This window comes from Colossoma macropomum, unplaced genomic scaffold (genome assembly GCF_904425465.1).
Source record: "Colossoma macropomum unplaced genomic scaffold, Colossoma_macropomum, whole genome shotgun sequence".
In the NCBI taxonomy this organism is placed as follows: Eukaryota; Metazoa; Chordata; class Actinopteri; order Characiformes; family Serrasalmidae; genus Colossoma; species Colossoma macropomum.
Genome location: NW_023495643.1, coordinates 25,911 through 48,427, shown reverse-complemented (window position 1 = coordinate 48,427; position 22,517 = coordinate 25,911). Strand labels below are relative to the sequence as shown.

Sequence of the window (22,517 nt, the reverse complement as noted above, 5' to 3'; positions counted from 1 at the left end):
GTGATTTGAAGGAGATCAGCCTCTGAACCGACCAAGCCAGATAGAAGCATGGCAGCTGATGTAAAGCATCACAAACAAAACAACTATTACCAGAGCTTATAATATGGCTGTTGCACCCTCAGAGAAGTGTTCACTTAGCTCAACTCGACAACTTCACCTTCCTGCCAGTTGAGGCGTCCTTACACTTCTGACCCAAGTTGATTTCCCACCGGGAGTTCCTCTGCCCCTGCCTTGGTTAGGGGCAGACCTTGATCTGGTTTGATGACCTTACAACAGTGTGATCAGTGGATTCACGTCTCCCTTTCAGCTACTCGGACTGCAGTTGGAGTGGTTGATAGTGCTTTCCAGGTCAGTTACAGGCCTTTCTCCTCAGAACCCTCACTACCACCCAGCTGTCCCCTTCTAGGCAGTGAAGGTGTCCCTCAGCAGGGTTGTGAAGAGCAGCTTGAACCTGTGAACATGTAGACCAAACAGTTTTGCACAGACACATACTTAATCATGGAGTCATCAATTTGTTGAAGGGATCCTTCGGCAGACTGGAACCTGTAAGATAAAGTTCTCATAGGAAACCCTGTAAATGACCCTGAAATAAGGGGCGGTTTCTCATTTTTAATTATTCATTTATGTCTCAGCTTTTCATTTGAGTATACATGTAAGACCGTCTTGCTTGTGCACTGTTTTGAGTAATCTTAAGGAGCAAAACATGCTTTATCAGAATATCTCCTTTATTACAGTTAAGGTTACAAATCCCCTTTTACTTTTGTTGTTTTGATCTAGCTGCTACAAACCCTGTGACCACTTCATATGGCAAGATGACTGTCTGTCAGTTAGCCCATCCTTGTGTGTGCATCAGTACTACAGAAATTGCCTTTACCCAATTATGGCCTGTATCAAGGGAAACTTTGGTCATCTTTGTCTGATTGTTTGATTCAGTCACTTTACTGCACCACCAGATCGGGAACAACAAGGACAATGTATTTTCAGGTCGAATTTGAGCGATTCTGAAAGATGTGAAATAACTCTTCACAAAATGGGCACTGTTATTTGAAGAAATTTGGGTTCCATTATACAAAGAAATTTTCCTCGGCACCCTCCCATCTCGGGAGAACATCCATCAGGAGGCATCTTTCCACACCCACTGCATCTTGTTTCCTGCAAGGAAAAACTGTCAGGATAATTAGAGGTCATGCAAATTATCACCATACAGTATGATAAACCTTGGGCCAGGGTTACTTCAATAAAGTCAATCATTAAATGTTCAAAAATTAAAAATGAGTGTTTGATGTTTGCGCTGTACTGTTTTAATGCCTTTCCCTAGATTAATTTGTAGACATGTTAGGCATGAGACACAATATTGTGTCGCAATGGTTGAAAACACCCACTGGAATCAAGCAAGGACCCTGTGGCACAGTTCCACTAATAATGTATATGCCAGAGTTTCAGATCAATTTTTTGTGGCAGAAGAGGAAGCAAGAGAGTGTTAAAGAAGGAAACAGGCTCAAAGGAGTCAGGAGATATTCAGAGCAGCTCCCTTTCTAAGAACTGATTGTGTGGCAGCTGTGTCAACTATGAACAGGATTTCTTTACCATTAACAGGCAAAATAAATCGTGGTTCAACAGTAGAGATGTTGGTCACTTTCAGTAAGTGGTCTTTTCTCCTTCCTCATGCTATTTAGGCATATGATTGAAAATACTAAAGTTAGGGTGCTGTTGCTGATTATTAGGGCATTCTCTGGCCCTATGACCATGTTTGCCACAATCAAAACACAGTTAAAACACAATTAAAAGTCCCATCACTGGGCCTACCTGCACCTCGATCTCTGCCTCATTCTCATTCCCTGGTCAGTCCACATCCAGCGTTCTGTCCACTCCATGTTGGAGTCACAGTTTTAATAGTATATCAGCTGTGCCTTCTGAAGTGTTGCTCCCTGCTACACTTTTCAACATGCTTGGCGTGCATGACAAGTCCAGCGTAAGATTTATTTAGCCTATGCGTGTCTGTTTAGCCATTCTAGCAATGCTAAAGCACATGTGAACCATGTTGTCCTTTTGTGGCTTTGTTAGCCATATCACAGTGTGCTTCGACTAAGTGGAACCGGTGATCCACAAAGCCATCCAGCGATCCACAAAGCCGTCCGCCTTTCTGTTGTCAGGAGTCCATTCCACATTGGTTAAAGTCTATAAGTCATCTAGGGCATTCATGTCATTGATGCAGCCTTCAGTGTTTGTCTTTGGGTCTTGAATATTCTTGATCATGGCTTTCAGCTCAGGAATCTCCAGTGCCGATAGATATGGATGGTTGGACGGTAGACTGCTGTCCAGTGGGATCATATCTTTTCACATTCTTGTTCAGCTTTATTTCATAATTTCATTTGTTTCTCATCTGCTTTTTTATGTCTTTATTATGTGGGGGACCAGAATCCCTTCTTCCCTTTTCTGAGTTTCCATTTCCCATTTTAGCAACTTTTATAATTATGCACACTCAGTTACTTTCTCTCTCTCTTTCCTCCTGTGAAAAACAATTCCACAGTTTGATTTCTTTTTTTTTCAATTGGAAGATAGACATGCACACAAACAGTCCATATCTTACTTTTCCTTACATACACTAGACTTCCAGGAGAGTCCACTCTCTGAAATGAAAGACTTTTGATCCTAATACCTCACCTTTCTACCAGATGCACTCCAGCATCACAGAAAAGACTGGTGGTATTGTTAGAAATTTGCAGAGAATCATGCACGGGCACAGCTTGGTCATCAGTCCGTCACCAGTCCCATGAATACATAGTCTGACCTGGTTTAAGTAGAGATACTGTTGGTCAGGTGAGGAAGCAAAGGGGAAAGGGAAGCAGGTGAGGTGGGAAGAATCAAAAGGTTGGGGAAGAAGGCGAAGGAGCTCTGGGGTCAGGGGAGGGTGAAGATGTTCTCACCTCAGCAGGAACAATACAGATAAAACATCAAAGAACACATAACTGTAAGATAATACAGCTGACACAACAAAAGGACAATATATATTGGAGCAAAGAAGAAAGCACATGTGAAAGGACCTATACTGACTCACCTGTCTAGTGTCCCTGATACTATTGAGGCACCAGACCTCAAAACGAGGTTTCAAACCTCAAAACTCCAGATGAGCACCGTGCGTGGTCAGTGCTTAGTAACACCCCCTGTAGCAAGTATTACAGCTTGTGAATGCTTTTGTAGGCAGCTAAGAATATTTCTGTTCATGATTGGGGGATTTTTGCCCATTCTTCCCTGTGAAGGGCTTCTAGTTCTATGAGATTCTTGGGCCATCTTGCATGCACTGCTCTTTTAAGGTCTATCAACAGATTTTCTATGATGTTTAGGTTGGGGAACTGTGAGAGCCATGGCAAAACCTTTTGCTTGCACATCTTAAGGAAGTCCATTGTGGATTTTAAGGCGTGTTTAGATCATTATCCTGTTGTAGAAGCAATCCTCTTTTCATCTTCAGCTTTTTTACAGATGGAGTGATATTTGCTTCCAGAATTTGCTGGTATTTAATTGATTCATATCTTCCCTCTACCCATGAAATGGTCCCTGTGACACTGGCTACAACACAAGCCCAAAGCAAGATCAATCCACCCCCGTGCTTAACAGTTGGAGAAGTGTTCTTTTCATAAATTCTGCACCCTTTTTTCTCCAATTATACTTTTGCTTACTGCAGCCAAAAAATTCTATTTTAACTTCGACAGGACTTCCAGAATGCAACAGCCTCGTTTAGGTGTTCCTTTGCAAACATCTGACACTGAATTTTGTGTTGAGGACACATGAAAGCTTTTCTTCTGATGACTCTTCTGTGAAGGTCACATTTGTGCAGGTGTCACTGCACAGTAAAACAGTGCTCCACCACTCCAGAGTCTGCTAAACCTTCCTGATGGTCTTTTGCAGTGAAACAGGGATTTTCGATGTGCTTCATTAGCAATGAGCAGTTATCTCAGGGAGTTTTCTTGGTCTTCGAGACATCAACTTGATCTCCATCATTCCTGTTAACTGCCGTTTCTTAATTACTTGATAAACTGAGGAAATGGCTGCCTGAAAACCCTCTGCTATCTACTTAGCCTTCTCCTGCTTTGTGGGCATCATTTAATTTTTGGATTGTTGTGGGGGGTTGAGGATTCACCTGGTCTTTCCTAACGATGATTGTGAGCAAGCCATGGCCCTAACAAGCCAATTAATGTCTGAGACCTTGGTAAATGTTACCTGAGAGCTCAAATCTCTTGGGGTGCCCAAACTTATGCATGACGCGCCTTTCTTTTTTTCGCTCTAAAATTGTACAAAATAATACACTAATGTTGCTTACAATGTTGAACAGAATGTTCCATTTTTAACTTTATGTCTTCTGGAAAAAAAAAAGAAACATCTTCTAACTTCACTATTCACAGTTTAACCAGGGGTGCCCAGACGTTTACATGACACTGTATATATAGCATGTTTTTCATAGATGCACTGACGTAAGTGAAAACTCTCACCATAAGGCCTTTCTTGTTTTCTTTGCAAAGCAGAAAAAACACAGTAAATCAGAAGAGGCACAATTCAGGACCCTGACTGCAAACTGTGGCTTTCAAAAATACTCCTTCTTTGGAGAATTTTATCGAGACATTAGCTTATCTAGGCTCCTGATCTTTTTTGATCTAATGTATGAGAGCATACTGTTCTTGTTGAAGGCCTTAATTGTTGATCACAAAACCAGTCAGGACAGAGTCAGCCTGTCAGAACATAGTGGCTACATATTGACAATATAATGGAGTTTAAACCAACACAAGATCAAGAATCAGTTTTAGCCTCCTGGCAGAAACAGCTACATTTTACTCTGGAAACTGATGTTCTAGATCTCAGCAGCGTTCATGACATCATGGATCCTACCAAGATTTCCAGGACCTTTGGAAGAAATGCAGCCTGGAAACACAAATAAAATGAAAATGTATTTGTATAGTTCACCAGATGTCTTTGTAGGCCAGCTTTATAGAACTCAGGGTCAAGAGGAGCCAAAAGTCAACAATGGATCAATCCCACTTTGGGCAGCACTATGTAAGATTCACTAAGTAATAAGCAATTCAATCAAGTAATTCAATTAAACAATAAATAATGCAGAATGAATCCCCTTAAATGGTCAGGAGCGGTTGGCAGGTCCAGGCTTCCAATGTTCTACACTATAACTTAAAAATAATTCAGCATGTTTATATTGCTTTCCATATAGTCACTGAATCGTAAGCTTTAGTAATTAATAAGCAATAGAAATTAAGGGGATGCATATGTACACAATTATAGGGATTAGATGGTTATGGATGCAATTTCTATATCTGAAGGCCAGTTTTCCCAGATCTAGATTATGACTAATCCTATGCTGAAGGCATTTCTAATGGAGAAATAACACTGTCATTGAATTTAGTCCTGGAAACTGACCCTATATTTATCTTAGCTTGGACAGTAATAATGATTAAAAGATAATTTATTTTTCCCCATAAATAACTTATCAAACAAGCTAATGATGTGCTGACCTGTGCTGGGATCTAAGTTTGACATTTGTCTTCAGACGAGTACAGGATAATAGATCAATACTGAGTTAGAGGAAAATATTTTTACTTTTTTCTATAAAATCTATAATTAAACTCAATTATAACTTTTTTCTTCTTTCTTTTCATGTTCATGGTCATCATGTTTAGACACACTCTCTCTCTCACACACACAGACACACACCCATATCCACACACTCTTTCACACACACTCTCTCTCTCTCTCTCTCTCTCTCTCTCTCTCTCTCTCTCTCACACACACACACACACACACACACACACACACACACATCCCTAGCAGAAATATTAGATATTATTAAATATTACTAAACATTTAATTTATCTAACTCCTGAAACACGTCAAGCTGTCAGTGTCTTATAAAAGGCCCAGAAGCAGCTTCTACCAGATCAAAAGGTAAGACTGACCATTTCACATATTTCTTGTAGAAATACAGGCATGTCTAAAAGTTTGGGCACCCCTGGTCAAAGACGATATAAGAGAATATAAATCTTGTATCGAAGATGATATAAGAGAATCCAGATTCAGACGCTGTTCATGGGTCACTATTTATCAGTCATGTTGTCTTTAACTGAAATCGGTGTCGCCAAGTGCTGTGAGCTTTTATAGCTCTTTATTAGTTTCTTATGATTTTGTGATTCTTGTCTTTTTACATGTACAAATAACAGCCAAAGTAAATGCTTAACATCTGAGTTCATATACACACTGTTTGTCTCATGGACTGTTTATGACAGTGGACCCACCTGTAAGCCCACCTGTATCTGTTCACTTTAGGACAATAATGAAGATGCTGCACTCAACTACACTGATGTGTCTCATCTTCCTCATCCTCGCTGTACACACGGCTCCAGAAGTAAGAAGTGGAGTTTATGAGCATCCAAATTATTTATTTTAACACAGACAAAAGATTTACCTTTTTATTTCAGGCTCCAGAGAAAAACAGCAGAGCAAAGCACAAAGGTACCTCCTGGATAAACGGCAGGGCTGATATTCACTGTAACAGACATTCCTAGAGAATGTTGTAAACTGACATTAACGGCTCAGTGTGCTTTTAATTTGTAGTTTGAGTCTACAGTTACTACAGTAACATTTTGAAACTATCAAAAGAAAACATGAAAGATGTTGCTTAAAGGGGAATTCCACCTTTTACATTTCAGCATAATTAAACAGTTTAGACGTAAACAGAGTCATTCAGAGTGGTTTGGTGTGAAATCCTCTGTTCTAGAAACTTACTGAGTCAGATTTGTTCACAGTGATGGTGATAGGAACCAAACGTCCCCCTCTAAAAGCTCCCTCACAGAAAGGTCAATAAGAATGGACATGCATACTGATGACAATGGTGGTTCTAGGATTTTTTTTTTTTTAGCTGGACCCATAAGACCTTGTGTTCTCTCTTAATCTTGTGGTTAAGAAAGAAATGTGTGTTGGTAATCTGTGTGTCTGACAGTGGGCTTAATACATAAAATATTAATAAATATATGCTATTAAAAATATATATATAAAAAAAAAATATATATGCCATTAAAAATTCTCTAATCTGCACAGAACTACAGAGCAACTAATGCATTTGACAAAACGTGGGCCAAATAAATAATTCAGGTTTTATCTGTTTATTATTTTCTGAGTATGTGAAATGCTTTATTTTCTGTGTACAGGAGAAGAACCAGAAGCACAGAGACCTCCTCACCCAGAGCTCACTGAAAACAGTCAACAGATGAGTAATAGTCATGTATTTAACCACAAAAGAACAAGCATTGCTTGTTTAAAAGCTCCAGAAAGCAGAAAATGAGAAAGCTGGGGATGGAAATAAGAAAAAAAGAAATTAATGTTCATGGGGGTCAGCCTCTCTTTGTGGTCTTATTGTATTCAATTGTGTTCATTTTTACCATAGAAAGTGTAAAATTTCAGCCCTGGCTGGTAGGGGGTGCTGTGTAGCTCATTATTTCAATGAAGTTGCAACACTTCCCCCACCTCTACCCACCTCTGTTTACCTCAATATGCTTTTGCACATTGCTAAAGATGCCTGGTGAGCGTGTCAGTGGAGGAAAAAGGGTTTATTAGGTGAAAAAACAGAAAAACAGCAGTAGTCTGATAGTGTCATTAACTGTCTTTGCCCAATAGAGCCACACAAGCTAATGCCAGTCTTGGTTCAGTGATTTTTTTTATTTATTTATTTTAATTTAGGTGGTACAATCAGTCAAGAAAGCCTCAGAACAAGAACTATACAGTTGATTTTGTGAGCTAGTCTGCAGGCGACAGTACAGGTTTTCACAAATGTATTTCTAGCCATTTCTTCATAGCATGAATTATCAGCCACTAAAACAGCCCTGAGCATTCACTTTAATGTATTCACACTTCATGTTGCTCTTCTTACCCACACTACGCAGTTTGTATACACGTTCACATTCACTGAATCCTGGTGGAATATCTGTGACGGGATCCTTTACAAACCTCTCGTAAGGGGGTATCAGCACTTCAGCCTCATATCCAAACATTGATATTTCTGATATATCTGCACCGTAGCATGTAGTGATGATAAAACAAGTCTTGGTTCCAAATTCTTGCAGGGTACTGAGTGAAGAAGAAGCAAAACTACCAAACCGCACAAAGGTTTCTGTCAGGTCGAACGCAACCTCAGTGCGACGGTAAGCAGTTTGGCACGTGCGCCGGGGGTGTTGTTCAGCATTGCGAGTTTGTATACCATCTGTTATCAGAAAGTGTAAAGAGATCAACCCAAACTCGGTCAGGTATTTGTCTTTACCATTGCGCATTTTGTTATTAAGATCACCGTGAATATATTTTCCGGTGTATGTTAGAAGGGCTACGTCTCTCAACTCCTCAGCTGTTAAATCAGAGTTTGATTTATGTGTTAAATTCAAAGCAACTTTGGATTCAGTCCAAGCGGTTGAGAAGTTCTCATTGGATTGCAACTCAATTTCTAGTTTAGGTTTAATTAACTCATGCATTTTCTCCTTGCAGCCCTTAAATTCATCATCAATGGAGTTTGGATATTCGTCCATGTTGATCTGGAACAAAATAAAACCTGTTTAAGTGTGAATGTGCTAACATGAAAAATGCTGATAAATATAATAATTTCTACATGCCACCTTAAGAGATCATATGTTTAAAGACTCATTTAAAGTTATCTTAAGAGTAAATAACTGTGGTACAGTGTTCAAAACAACGTTGTCTTGGACTGTGAATGAAAGCCCAACCTCATTTCCAGTGCCTTGATGGCCTTCTCTGTTGGTTCGCTCTGCAGCCTTAGAGAAAATCTTCATCTGCAGGAAAACAAATAATTTGGGAAAAACTGAGAAAGGCACCATTAACATCTGAGTTAAAATACATTACTTTAATTCACTGGGTATTCAGGACGGTATGTGGACTGCAGTGATTAATAAACCTCTTTGTCCTGTTTTCAAAGAGCCCAGGTTCTAAAATGTTTCATGTATTTTCTTTTTATTTCCCTGTACACTTCTGACATTTTTGAGGTTTTATGTACCAGTTTGTGTAATTACTGTTTATCCGACCGTTTTCCAACCTCTCTTTATCTCTTAGAATTAAACAGGCTGTATTTGTTACTGTGCCTTTAAGACCGATATATGTAAATGATCCTCATCCACATTGATCTCACTGCAGCCTTTGATGCTGTGAATCATTGCAGACTTATTTCCAGACTTTCATCCATAGGCATTTCAGGCTTGGTTCTGATCCTATATTACTAGCAGGCAACCGTTTATAGGTCCACATGAGTCATCCACTGCTCCACTTGTTCAAGGAGTGCCCCAAGGTTCTGTCCTTGGACCCATCTTTTTTTATATTATACATCTACTAGGTCAGATCATTTGAAATCATGGGCTTAAGTTCCACTGTTATACTGATGAAATCCAGATCTACATTAGCACTGCATCCCTCACAGTCTCAGCTCAGTCACTAAGTACATGCAGTACAGTTTTAAAACACTGGTTGAATAATAATTTCTTCCTCCACCACGAACTTGTCTCAGACATCAGGCAGTGTATTCATAACCATTTCATTTGAACTGTTTGATTATGCAGAAAAAGGTGGAATTTCCCTTTAAGCGACATCTTTCATGATAGTTTAAAATTTTTACTGCAGCCTCAAACTACAAATTAAAAGTACACTGAGCCCTTAATGTCAGTCTACAACATTATCTAGGAATATCTGTGACAGGGAATAGCATGACAACCATTTTTCCAGGAGAGAGTCGGCGCTTTGTTCTGTTGTTTTTCTCTGGAGCCTGAAAAATAAAAAGGTAAATCTTTGTCTACAGTAAAATAAATAATTCGGACAACACTTCTTCCACTTCTTACCACTGAAGCCGTGTGTACCACGAGGATGAGCAGGATGAAGAGACGCATCATTGCAGTTGAGTTCAGCATCTTCATTATTGTTGTAAAGTGAACACATACAGGTGGGCTTACAGGTGGGCTCACTGTACTTAATAGTCTATGAGAGAAACAGTGTGTATATGAACTCAGATGTTAAACACTTGCTTTGGCTGTTACTTGTACACCTAAAAGTACAAGAATCACAAAATCATGTGATACTAATAAAAAGCTATGAGAAACATGTGAAATGGTCAGTCTTACCTTTTACTCTGGTAGAAGCTGCTTCTGCTCCACAGAGCTGTCTGGGTCTTTATAAGACACTGACAGCTTGACGTGTTTCAGGAATTTGCATGAAATGACATCACATGGTGATAACTTTTTTTCCTTCTTTCCTTTTTTCTTTGCATTTTCTCTGATAGAGCCAAAATGTTTCATTTTTGTTACTGATCTTTTACTGATGTTGTCTTTATGCATTAGAGTAGAAAAATAGAAATATTGAATATTTAATAATATTTAATGTTTCTGCTATGTGTGCGTGTTTGTTTTTGTTTTGTTTTTTTTTAAACATGATTGCCTGAAAAAAAAGAAAAACAATGTATAATGATTAAGTTCAATTACAGATATTATAGAAATGATTTAAAGTATTCCTCTAGGGTGTTTCCTGCCTTCTGCCTAATGACCGCTGGGATAGGCTTCAGCACCCCCAACCTCCACCCCCACGACCCAGATGGGAATGTGTGTATGTGTGTGTGAATACATAATAATAATAATAATAATAATCATAATAATAATCATAATAATAAAACAGCCAATGTGAAAGGACCTCAGGAGATGTTACTTTGATGAATACATTTTCATTTTATTTGTGTTTCCTGGCTGCGTTGCTTCCAAAGGCCCTGGAGATCTTGGTAGGATCCATGGTGTCATGAACGCTGCTGAGATCCAGAAAATCAGTTTCCAGAGTAAAATGGAACTGTTTCTGTCAGGAGGCTAAAAACTGATGCTCTTCCACCAGGACGACGATCTAAAGGTTTCCTCCAAAAATGACTCATGACTCACAATAAAAAAAAAAACATCCATAAAATTCAAAGTAGTCAGTTTATTGCAGTAAAAAATAGTGATGGACAGAATCATGGGTTATATGGACATTAGAATGACCATCATTATGGTGAGTTGTGGTTATGGTGAGAGAATGCAACCCAGAGATTTACATAACAACGCTCTATACAGTTCAACATACCTTAATACTGTCATATGCAGCTGTGAGATAAAGTTTGTAAAGCCTTTGGGATTTTGTGGATTTCTGTCTAAATGGCTCCTAAAAAATGTGAACATTCACGCCTTCGAGAGTGAGGTGAAATGACTCATGATCGAGAAGCTTCAATAAAATCTCATATATATTAGTAACACACATGCATGTTTATATATATATATATATATATATATGCTTACATAAGTGAAAACTCTCACCATATGCTTATGGCTTTTCCTGTTATCTACAAAAGGCAAAAAAACACAGTAAAGCAGAAGAGGAACAACTCAGGACCCTGACTGCAAGCTGTCACATTCAAAATTACTCATTCTTTGGAGAATTCGCCAATCACCAATCACCATGTTCATCAACAATAAGGCAAAATACCTGAGTAATAATAAAGGCAATATAAAGCAACAACAATAGCGTCAAAATCACTGTCAGGGACAAAAATCCAGCAGCGAAAGTTTTACGTATGTGACACATACCTCCCTTTGCTGTGTCAAGACATCTAGAGTTTTCTATTTTTTCATCTCTTTCATCTTTAACTAACTGTAGGTCTGCACTGGTTTCCATGGCAAATTTCTGCATATATTAGGCCAGAAAGTTTTTCTGATTTTCTGAAAAGCAGCCACAGCTCCCCCAAATGGAAATATACCCCAACCTGTAGCATCAGGAGCAGCGTAATCTGTGCATACTGCATGAGCAGAAATGCTGGATACAGGAGGAGTCCTATTTGTCTGAGGAATGAGGACGCCCATGACAACAACCACCCACACGACTGGAGGCCTCGACAGGAGAACCACCGGAGCAACCACTGACACAACTGGACCATAAATCCAAGGGATGTCCCCTGGGATGACTCCAAAGATGGGGAGCAAGCCGATCAAGAAACTGCCAATGAAAGTCATCTATAAGTGCAGGGTCAAGGATATGCCTGGCTGGTAACCAACACTGCTCCTCAGGTCCATATTCCTCCCAGTCCATGAGACATTGAAGGGTCCCTCCACACCTTCTACAGTCCAGCTGTCAGATATCACCCTGTCTGCCAGCATCTGTTGGTGGAGGTAGCTTCATATACCTGAAATGACTTGAGATTTGAGAAGGGACGCATGGAAAGAATGTGAAACATGGTACTAAGCAGGGAAGTCTAACTGGTATGTGACGTTAATGATTTTTTTTTCAAAATCAGGACCCATAAGGAGCCATAGTCAATATTTTATACCCTTCGGCAAACCTGAAGTCTCTGCTTGATAGCCAGATAAGCCTATTCAGTGAGGCATGAGACCACAAAAGCTATCTTGGCCTGATCTGAACTAATAGGGGAATTACTAAAAAAAAGAGCACTGTAACAAAAATCCTCAGCATTTTTCAGGTGTACTGTCAAACTTGTCAGGCTTACTCACTGGAAAAACTGCTGCTTCTGAAGCTGATGGTGAGAGTGGCTACTGTGAGGAGCTTCTGAAGGGTTTACCACCCTGGCTTTGTAACTGAGTAGTGAGTTCCTTCATACTTGTAACCAGCCATGACAGCTGATCTTGCTGCTCACCTTGCTGATGAGCTAGATTCTTCAGGGATTGTGACGACTCTTCTAGCAGTTGCTGGTGTTGACTTAGTAGCTGGTCAAGGTTGGCTATGACCCTCTGGATAGCCTCTGCATCTGCCATCCTTGATTCAGGTGAAGTATTTTGTGATGAATCAGTCTGGGTCAAACGCACGCAGATTCAAAGTAAAGGACTTTTACTATAAACAGGAAAATCCAAATTCACACTACTGATACAGGCCAGGATCAATACCACAGTATTACACAGTAATATGAAAACATGAGCCAAAGAGCAAAAACCAGGGACAGTCCAATATTAAACAGGGGAATAGAATAGAATTTAGGACAAACACCTCCCAATGGAAATTACCCTATGGCTTAGTAAATATTTAGCTTAATACTATCTCTATTAATACATTTAAATAGATCAAAACATAATCCTTGTAAATATTTTAGTTTTTCAATGTAATGAGTGTGGTGGATGTTCTGCTAATAAAGTAATTAAAAAATGATCAGTATTGTCTTCTGCTCATACGAGTTTTCATTGAAGCTTCTCCATCAGAAGCCCAGGAGAGATTCTGGCTTTCACTTCACTCTCGAAAGTGTAAATGTTTATACAGAATATTTATATTTATAGCCACACACAAGCATGTTTTTCATAGATATGCTGACATAAGTGAAAACTCTCACCATAAGGTTAAAGCTTTTCCTGTTATCTTCAATAAGTAGAAGAAACACAGTAAAGCAGAAGAGGAACAACAATGGTTCTTCAGATTGATGGAGAATGTGTTATATATGGTTCTATATAGCACCAAAAAGGGTTCAGCTGTTATTACGATGTCAAGCAACAACAGAAGAACCATTTTTTATGCTACCTAGAACCATTTACAACACATTCTTCATCAATCTGAAGAACCATTTCACAATACAAAGAACCACATAAGCATGCAAATGAGTGTTCATAGTTCCTTATAAAACCAGAGTCTTTAAGACATCTTGAAGAATCATCTTTTTAAAAGTGTGTATTGGCAGATAATTTTGTTTATTTTCTGTTTATTATTTCTTAAAACAAGCAAAAACAACCACAGCAAAAAAAATTCCTAAATTGGGCAAAGACATTTTTGTTTTTTGTTTTTTTTAAAGAAAATATTGACTTTTTCATGAATTTATTGTTTTTCATGCTTTTTATTGTTTATTTTTATATAGTATGTATTTGTTTATGGCAGGTGGAGGTCAGGTGACTCGCTGATGTTTCCCTTTTTACATTAGAATTTTTCCCTCTTTCTAGCCTGGTGTTCTCTTTGATCTTGAAATTTCAAATAAATTATTAAAGAATGCAAATGCATATAAAATCAGTAACATTTTACTGATTATTTTGACACTATTATTGTGTAATTTAATACATTTTAATTTAAATAATTTATTATTGCATAATTAAATACATTTAAATTTGAATAAAGCAACTCATAAGGCATCTAAATCTCTATGTAAATGAAAAAGCAGTACTAGTGCACCAATTAGCAAATTAAAAGAGTAAATCTGAATTTGAATTTTCAGTTTTAGTCCAAAATTGCATATAAGAGTATGAAATTTACATTTAAATTCATTTTGCATATTACATTTTAATTTTATTAATTTTGCTGCTGATGAACTTCCATCAGACAACAACTTATGACAAGCTCAGGGAACAGAACACACAGCAGGTGTTGCTGTTCTACAGGATATTTTCCTGTAATGTCATTGTCTGACACTGTTATGATCTTCCACAAGGACGGTTCTTTCTTCTGGTCCTTTCAGTCAACCAAGTATTGTTGTAATAATTAATGTTTATGGTTATAACATTAAAATGATTATCTGTTTGACTTAATGGGTGAATAAATATTATGTGGTTAATAATAGATCTCCCAGTGTTTTTTTAGTTTTAGGAGGAAATTTTATCACTGTACTGGACAATAATCTTGACAGAAAACCACCAAGAAAAATGAAAAGCTTTTGGCTAGAAGTTAAACAATTCTCTCTTTTCACACATTTTTTTTTAAAACCAAACCAAAGCTTGTGATCAGAATAATTAAATATGTTTACATGATTGTGAATCATTTCAACCCCTAGCAGTCTTTGTTTTTGTTTGTTTTCATCATCTTTATGTGCAGTTCATTGTACGTGTGTGATAAGCATAAGCTACGTATTGTTATGCACCTTAAAAAAGGAAAAAGAAAGATAAGAAGTCCTAAAACTGGAGTTCAGAAGTGTTGAAATGTATAAAAACAGGGATGACTAGGTCCAGTTTATATATACTGTCAATGGCTGAAACCAAGGAATCCATTTGAAAAGAAAAAACCCAAACTCTGCTGAAAACAAACCAGACGGGAAATCAGCTTTGGAAGTGGACTGAGGCCAGCAATTTTTGACCTGAACACAGGTCAAGCATTCACAATTCAAAGCAAACAAAACTAAAGAAAAAGTGTGATAAGACGGAAGCAAACAATGTAGGTGTGAAGGCGCCCTTAGTTAAGAAATATTCCATTACCTTTAGTTAGTTAGTGTATGGCAGTAAGACCATATTTACTGGATTAGTAAACTGCAGCTCCTCTCACTGAGCACCAACTCACGATGGTTTTACTGTGTGAGAAAAGTCCCACCTCTCTGCTCAAATGGAGACAGTGATTGGTTCTGCAGCTGAGTTATTTTTAAGTTTTGTGTCCATAAGTCAGAGGTGTTTAGTTTAGAGAGAGCAGAGATTTTCTTTTTGATGTATCTCAAAAAATTGATGGGGTATTGGTCAAATGCTCCTCGACCCCACACACACACCTGGCCCTGTCAATTCTGCTTCCTACAACAGCAAACGTTTTGAACTATAATGACATTTATCTTAAAAAAATAAAAACTTTAGATGGTAAAGGGCAAATATAATCACACAAGATGGTATCAGTCACGCTGCAGTCTTTTTATTCATATTTTTAGAAGTTACACATGACAGTCCAGAAAGGAGCAAGAATTACAGTTCATTTTGTGTGCTGGTCTTCATCTTTCACATTTTCATATCTAATGATTGTTTCATGACATAAATCATCGGACAGTCAAAGCAAATCAGCCTGTATTAACCTCATTAACATATTCACATTTCATGATGCTAATCCTACCTACACTGCTCAGTTTGTAAACATGTGTACAGTCATTTAATTCTGCAGGACGATTTGTGTCAGATTCTTTTATAAACACTTCATAAGGGGGTATCAGCACTTCAGCCTCCCATGGATATGTCTGATACATCTACACCGTAGCATGTAGTGATGATAAAACAGGTCTTGTTTCCAAAGTGTCTCAGTGTAGCCTTGAGTGAAGAAGAAGCAAAACTACCAAATCGCACTAAGGTGTCCGTTATGTCGATCTCAGTTTTGGAGCGGCGGTAAGTGGTTTGGCACTTGTACTGAGGACATTGTTCAGCATTGCGAGTTTGGATACCATCTGTTATCAGAAAGTGTAAAGAGATCAACCCAAACTCGGTCATGTAGGTCCCTCTACCCTCACGCATTTTATTATTAAGTTCACTGTAAATTTTGTTTCCGGTGTACGCTCGAAGGGCTATCCTTCTCAGTTGCTCCACTGTTAAATGAGAGTTTTTCGTATTTTCTAAATGAAAGTATTGTTTGGCAGCATTCCATTCATCCCTGAAATTCTCATTGAGGCTCAACTCTGTATCCAGTAACTGCTTAGTGACCCAACAATACATTTGTTGTTTGCATCCCATAAATTCATCATCAATGGAGTTGAGATATAAATTCATAGTGATCTGAAACCAAACAAAAGCCATTATGAACTCATTCATCTCATTATTAAAATGAATGCTAATGATATAATATATATAATATATAATATATAATAGCTGCTACATGCCCAGCAGTCAGCATGTCACCTCAAGACACATTTGTAAAGCAGAATTTCACCATTTCTTCAAAATATCTACATATTTCTATCGTTGAGATGAAAATAAAATCATTTTATTTGAAATGGTTGATTGTAGAGACACAGATGTCTTTACAGTGGTGGTGATAGGAACCAGGAGTCACCATGACCACAACACAAATACAGACACTTTATTTACTATCCAAAACCACCAGTGAACCTGCACAAGTCTTCTGAGTTTATATGGAATGATGATGATGGAAAAATAGTGGAAAATTTGAAAATAATAAATTTTTTTGGGGGACTATTTTGTCCTGCATCCGTTGCTCTACCATTCTTTTTAAAAACAATGCATTTTAGGCCAAGATTTTGTCAAAACTATCATAAAATAATGTTTTAGTTATCAGGCAGTGAATTCATAACCATTTCATGTAGTAACTTTCTGTGAGGGAGCTTTTAACGGTGGACGTCTGGTTCCTATCACCACCACTGTGAACAATTCTGACTCAGTAAGTTTCTCTAGAACAGAGCGTTTCACACCAAACCACTCTGAATGATTCGGTTTACATCTAAATAGTTTAATTATGCAAAAATGTAAGAGGTGGAATTCCTCTTTAAGCATCTTTTATTTTGTAATAGTTTCAAAATTTTATGGTAGTAAAATATGGTAGTCTCAGACTACAAATTAAAAAATATCAGTTTACAACATTCTTTAGGAACATCTGTGACAGTGGACAGCAGCCCTACCATTTCTTGGCGATTTTCTCTGTTGTTTTGCTCTGGAGTCTGAAATTAAAAAAAAGGTTCATCTTTGCATTAAAATAAATAATTTGGACAACATTTATAAATTCCACTTCTTACCGCTGGAGCTGTGTGTACAGCGAGGATGAGGAGGATGAAGAGACGCATCATTGCAGTTGAGTGCAGCATTTTTATTATCGTCCTAAAGTGAACAGATACAGGTGGGCTTACAGGTGGTCTCACTGTAAGTAACAGTCCACGAGACAAACCGTGATGTATTTTGAACTCACTTTGGCTGAAATAGAAATTAAGATACTAATAAAGAGCTATAAAAGCTCACAGGACCTGGCAACAGGGATTTCAGTTGAAGACAACATGACTGATAAATAGTCACCCATGAACAGAGTCTGAATCTGGATTCTTTTATATCGTCTTCAGTTTAGCTGAGATTTGATGTCTAAGAGGAACATTTCATACTGATTACATCATTTTATTATTCAGCAAATCATTTAATTTCCAAATACTGTGTGAACTAATTTTCACCAATAAAATCAACAGAACATGTCATTTGACCAGGGGTGCCCAAACTTTTGCACACGACTGTATTTCTATAAGAAACATGTGAAATGGTCAGTCTTACCTTTTGATCTGGTAGAAGCTGCTTCTGCTCCACTGAGCTCTCTGGGCTTTTTATATGACATTGACAGCTTGACGTGCTCCAAGCATTTGCATGACATCACATTATGATTTTTTTGTTTTGTTTTTTTTTTCTTTTTTTCATTTTCTCTGAAGAGAAAAAGCTGAAAAAAACATGTTTGCTTTCAGTCACTGATGTTAAAAATATGGCTATCTTTACACATTAGAATAGAAAATTAGAAATATTCAATGTTTGATAATATTTAATAATAATTAAAAATTCTGCTAGGTGTGTGGAATTTGTGTGTGTGTGTGTGTGTGAGAGAGAGAGAGAGAGAGAGAGAGAGAGAGAGAGAGAGAAAGAGAGAGAAAGAGAGCAAGAGAGTCAGTTTTTAACATTTTTTTAACACGTTAATATGAAAAATAAAAAAATATTAAAAGTGTTATGATTGAATTTAATTACAGAAATGAGTAAAAGTACTTACTTAAATCAGTGTTGATTTATTATACAATATTAATTTTCTCCATAAACAGACCTGTCCTGTTAATCAATTTCTCTCTCTCTCTCTCTGTCTCTCTCTCTCTCTCTCTCTCTTGCTCTTTCTCTTTCTCTCTCTCTCTCTTGCTCTCTCTCACTCTCTCTCACTCTCCCTCCCTTTATTTGAGCCCCTGAGTGACGTCTGCCTGAGTCGCCACATGGAAGCCACCAGAGCTGCTAGAGCTGCTAAATATGGGCAACATAAAGAAATATATATATATATATAGATATGTAAATATATATGTTTATATAGGGAGAAAAATGCAGCAGGACATGTTGAGTACACAACACACACCTCCCTTTTCCAGTGCTAAGACATCCAGAATTTTCTATTTTTTCATCTCATTCATCCTTAACTAACTGTAGGTCTGCACTGGTTTCCTTGGCAAATTTCTGCGTAGATTAAGCCAGAAAGTGAAAAGCAGCTACAGCTCCCCCAAACGGAAACATACCCCAACCTGGTATCAACCTGGTAGTATCAGGAGCAGTGTAATCTGTGTATAGAGTATGAGCAGAAATGTTTGATACAGGAATCACTAAATAATGCTAATGTGATGAATCAGGCTGGGTCAGGCACACGCAAATGCAAAGAAAAGGACTTTTACTGTAAATAGGAAAATCCAAACAAGAAAGTCAAACAAGAAAAGAATGCTCAGTATGCACAGGAAAGAGATCACTGGAGCAATACTTTGTATAATACAAAAAGATGTAAATATTTTCAGAAGTTGAAATTTGGTGAACAGATTTTAGGTTATTACTATCTCTATTAATGCCTTTAAACAGATCAAAGTGTGTTGAATATTCTGCTAATAAAGAAATTCACAAATTATCAGTTTTGTCTTCTGCTCAAATGAGTTTTGATTGAAGCTTCTCCATTTCACTTCTCCACTTCACTCTCGAAAGTGTAAATGTTTGTACAGAATATATATATTTATAGCCACACACAAGCATGTTTTTCATAGATATGCTGACATAAGTGAAAACTCTCACCATAGGGTTAAGGCCTTTCCTGTTATCTTCAAAAAGTAGAAGAAACACAGTAAAGCAGAAGAGGAACAACAATTGTTCTTCAGATTGATGGAGAATGTGTTGTGTTGTATATGGTTCTATATAGCACCAAAAAGGGTTCAGCTATTATTATGAAATCAAACTTGCAACAACAGAAGAACCATTTTTGATGCTACCTAGAACCATAAGTAAATAATAATAATTCAATATAATTCATATTCACAGTGGGCAAAGACATTTTTGAAACTTTTTTTCATGAATCTATTGTTTTTACATGCTTTTTGTTCTTTATATTTATGTAGTATGTATTTATTTATGACAGGTGGAGGTCAATGGACCGGTTGGTGTTTCCTTTTTACATTAGGATTTGCCTTCTTTCTTGCCTGGTGTTCTCTTTGATCATGTAATTTCAAAGATATTATTAGAGAGTGCAAATACATATGAGATCAATTACATTTTACTGATCATTTTGACACCATTATTGCATAAGATAATACATTTTAATTTGAATACAGCAACTCATAAAGGATTCAAAACTGTGTAAATGAAATAGCAATACTAGTGCACTAAATGGCAAATTAAAATGGTACAACTAAATTAGAATTTTAAGTTTGAGCCTAAAATTGCATATAAAAGTGTTACATTTAAATTGAAACATATAAGCACATTTCCTTTTTACACTTTAATTTTTAATTTTAATTTTGCTACTGATGAGCTTCCATAGGGCAACAACTCATGAACAGCTCATGGAACAGAACACACAGCAGGTGTCACTGTCGATGTCTTACACAGTTATGGTCATAAACAAGGACGGTTAATTCTTCTGGTCCTTTCAAACAGCCAGGTATTGCTGTAATAATTCATGTTTATGGTTAAAACACTCCCAACTAAATAATTATCTCTTTGTCTTAATGAGTGAATAAATATTATGTTGGTTTAACAGATCTCTCAGTGCTTTTTAGTTTTAGGAGGAGATTTTAACACTGTACCAGACAATAATCTTGCACTGAACAATAAACCACCAAGAAAAATAACATCAACTAATAAACACAATGTGGTTGATTCATGGAGAGAGAAATATCCACTTAATTGAGCACTGAAGATCTGTCAAAGCAATCTTGCGTAGATTACTGGCTTATTTCTCATCAGAGTATTCATTATAATTAAATGTGTGTAAATATAAATGCCACACCACAGACTGATCACAATTTTATTAACATTGATTTCTCCTCAGAATCTTCAATTCCTAAAGCTTTCAGCTAGAAGTATTTAAACAAACAGGGATGACTGGGTCTAGTTTATATATACTGTCAATGTGTGAAACCAACCGAACCATTTAGAAAAGAAACACCAAAACCCCAAAAAGCAGACAAAGACCTGCAATGTTTGACCTGAACACAAGTCAAACGTTCGCACTTCAAAATGGACCTAACTAAAGAAAAAGTGTGATAAGCTGGAACCAAACAAGGTAGCTGTGAACGCGCCTTAAGAGTGTTTTTACTGGATTAGTGAGCTGCAGCTCCTCTCACTTCAGTTCTTTTTTAGTTTTGTGTCTATAAGTCAGGGCTGCATGCAGTTTAGAGAGAGCAGAGATTTTCTTTTTGATGTAAGCGTTCTTAAAAAGTGGTGGGGTATCACCCCAATATTCTGAAAAGTGGCACGAAAATAAAATGCCCACACCACCCCAGCCATCCCCTCTCCCCCTTCTCCCCACACCTCCCTTGGTTTCAGTGGATTTGCCAACAATTCTGTTTCCTGCAGCAGCAAGCTTTTTGAACTATAATGACATTTTTCTTAAAAAAAAAAACTTTGAATGGTAACGATGCTAAAGGGCAAATATAATCACACAAGATGGTATCAGTCATGCTGCAGTCTTTTTATTCATTTTTACACATGAGAGTCCAGAAAGGAGCAAGAATTACATTTCATTTTGTGTGCTGGTCTTCATCTTTCACATTTTCATATCTAATGATTGTTTCATGACATAAATCATCAGACAGTCAAAGCGAATCAGCCAACGTTAACCTTATTAACATATTCACATTTCATGTTGCTCTCCGTACGTTCGCTGCTCAGTTTGTAAACACATTCACAGTCACTAAATCCTGGTGGAATATCTGTGACAGGTTCACTTTAAACACTTCATAAGGGGGTATCAGCACTTCAGCCTCAGCCTCTGAATGCTCTGATATGCTATATCTGCACCGTAGCATGTACTGATGATAAAACAGGTCTCTTTTCCAAATTTTTTCAGTGTAGAAAAGTGTGAAGAAGAAGCAAAACTACCAAATCGCACTAAGGTATCTGTTATGTCGATCGTAGTGTTGGTGCGACGGTAAGTGGTTTGGCACTTGTGCTGAGTGTTGCGAGTTTGGATACCATCTGTCATCAGAAAGTGTAAAGAGATCAACCCAAACTTGGTCATGTAGGTCCCTCTACCCTCACGCATTTTATCATTAAGTTCACTGTAAACAAGGCTTCCGGTGTACGCTCGAAGGGCTATGTTTGTCAAGTCTTTTTCTGTTAACTCAGATATTTTTCCTAAAAAAAATCTTTTTTGGCATCATTCCAAGCAGCCTTGAAATTCGCATTGGAGTTTAACTCTTCATTCAGTAACTGCTTAGTAACCAGATTATACATTTTTTTCTTTGCATCCATCAAATTCATCATCAGTGGAGTTGGGATAGTCAGTCATAATGACCTGAAACCGAATAAAGCCAATTATAAACTCACTCATCTTATTATTAATATGAAAAAATGGTGCATATAATAGCTGCTACATGCAAAGCAGTTTGCTCATCATTTCAAGTCACAGTTTTGGAGGGGAATTCCACCATTTTTCACAATATCTGCATAATTCAATCCCCCAAACACAAAATCATTTTCTGTGAAATGGTACAGACATTTTTACAGTGGTGGTGATAGGAACCGGGGTCGCCATGACTACAACACAAACATAGACATTTTATTTACTATCCAAAACCACCACTAAAC

General features: G+C 37.5%; 2 protein-coding genes across 3 annotated transcripts; both read right to left on the bottom strand.

Annotated features, from left to right (window-relative positions):
- Window positions 1-7,692: 7,692 nt before the first annotated feature.
- LOC118802688 (erythroblast NAD(P)(+)--arginine ADP-ribosyltransferase-like) lies at window positions 7,693-10,197 on the bottom strand. Its single transcript, XM_036563134.1, has 4 exons — window positions 10,164-10,197; window positions 9,885-10,020; window positions 8,766-8,831; window positions 7,693-8,576 (listed from the first exon to the last, which is right to left on the bottom strand). The coding sequence occupies exons 2-4, from the start codon at window positions 9,957-9,959 to the stop codon at window positions 7,860-7,862; spliced, it is 858 nt and encodes a 285-aa protein (XP_036419027.1). The 5' UTR covers window positions 9,960-10,020; window positions 10,164-10,197; the 3' UTR covers window positions 7,693-7,859.
- Window positions 10,198-15,514: 5,317 nt separating this feature from the next.
- LOC118802689 (erythroblast NAD(P)(+)--arginine ADP-ribosyltransferase-like) lies at window positions 15,515-18,598 on the bottom strand. Of its 2 annotated transcripts, none has more exons than XM_036563136.1 (5): window positions 18,463-18,598; window positions 17,982-18,141; window positions 17,462-17,636; window positions 17,348-17,386; window positions 15,515-16,487 (listed from the first exon to the last, which is right to left on the bottom strand). In XM_036563136.1, the coding sequence occupies exons 3-5, from the start codon at window positions 17,528-17,530 to the stop codon at window positions 15,939-15,941; spliced, it is 657 nt and encodes a 218-aa protein (XP_036419029.1). In that variant the 5' UTR covers window positions 17,531-17,636; window positions 17,982-18,141; window positions 18,463-18,598; the 3' UTR covers window positions 15,515-15,938. The 2 variants fall into 2 exon arrangements, with proteins under 2 accessions (XP_036419029.1, XP_036419028.1); XM_036563135.1 differs by having other exon boundaries at window positions 17,462-17,543.
- Between the last annotated feature and the right edge of the window lie 3,919 nt (window positions 18,599-22,517).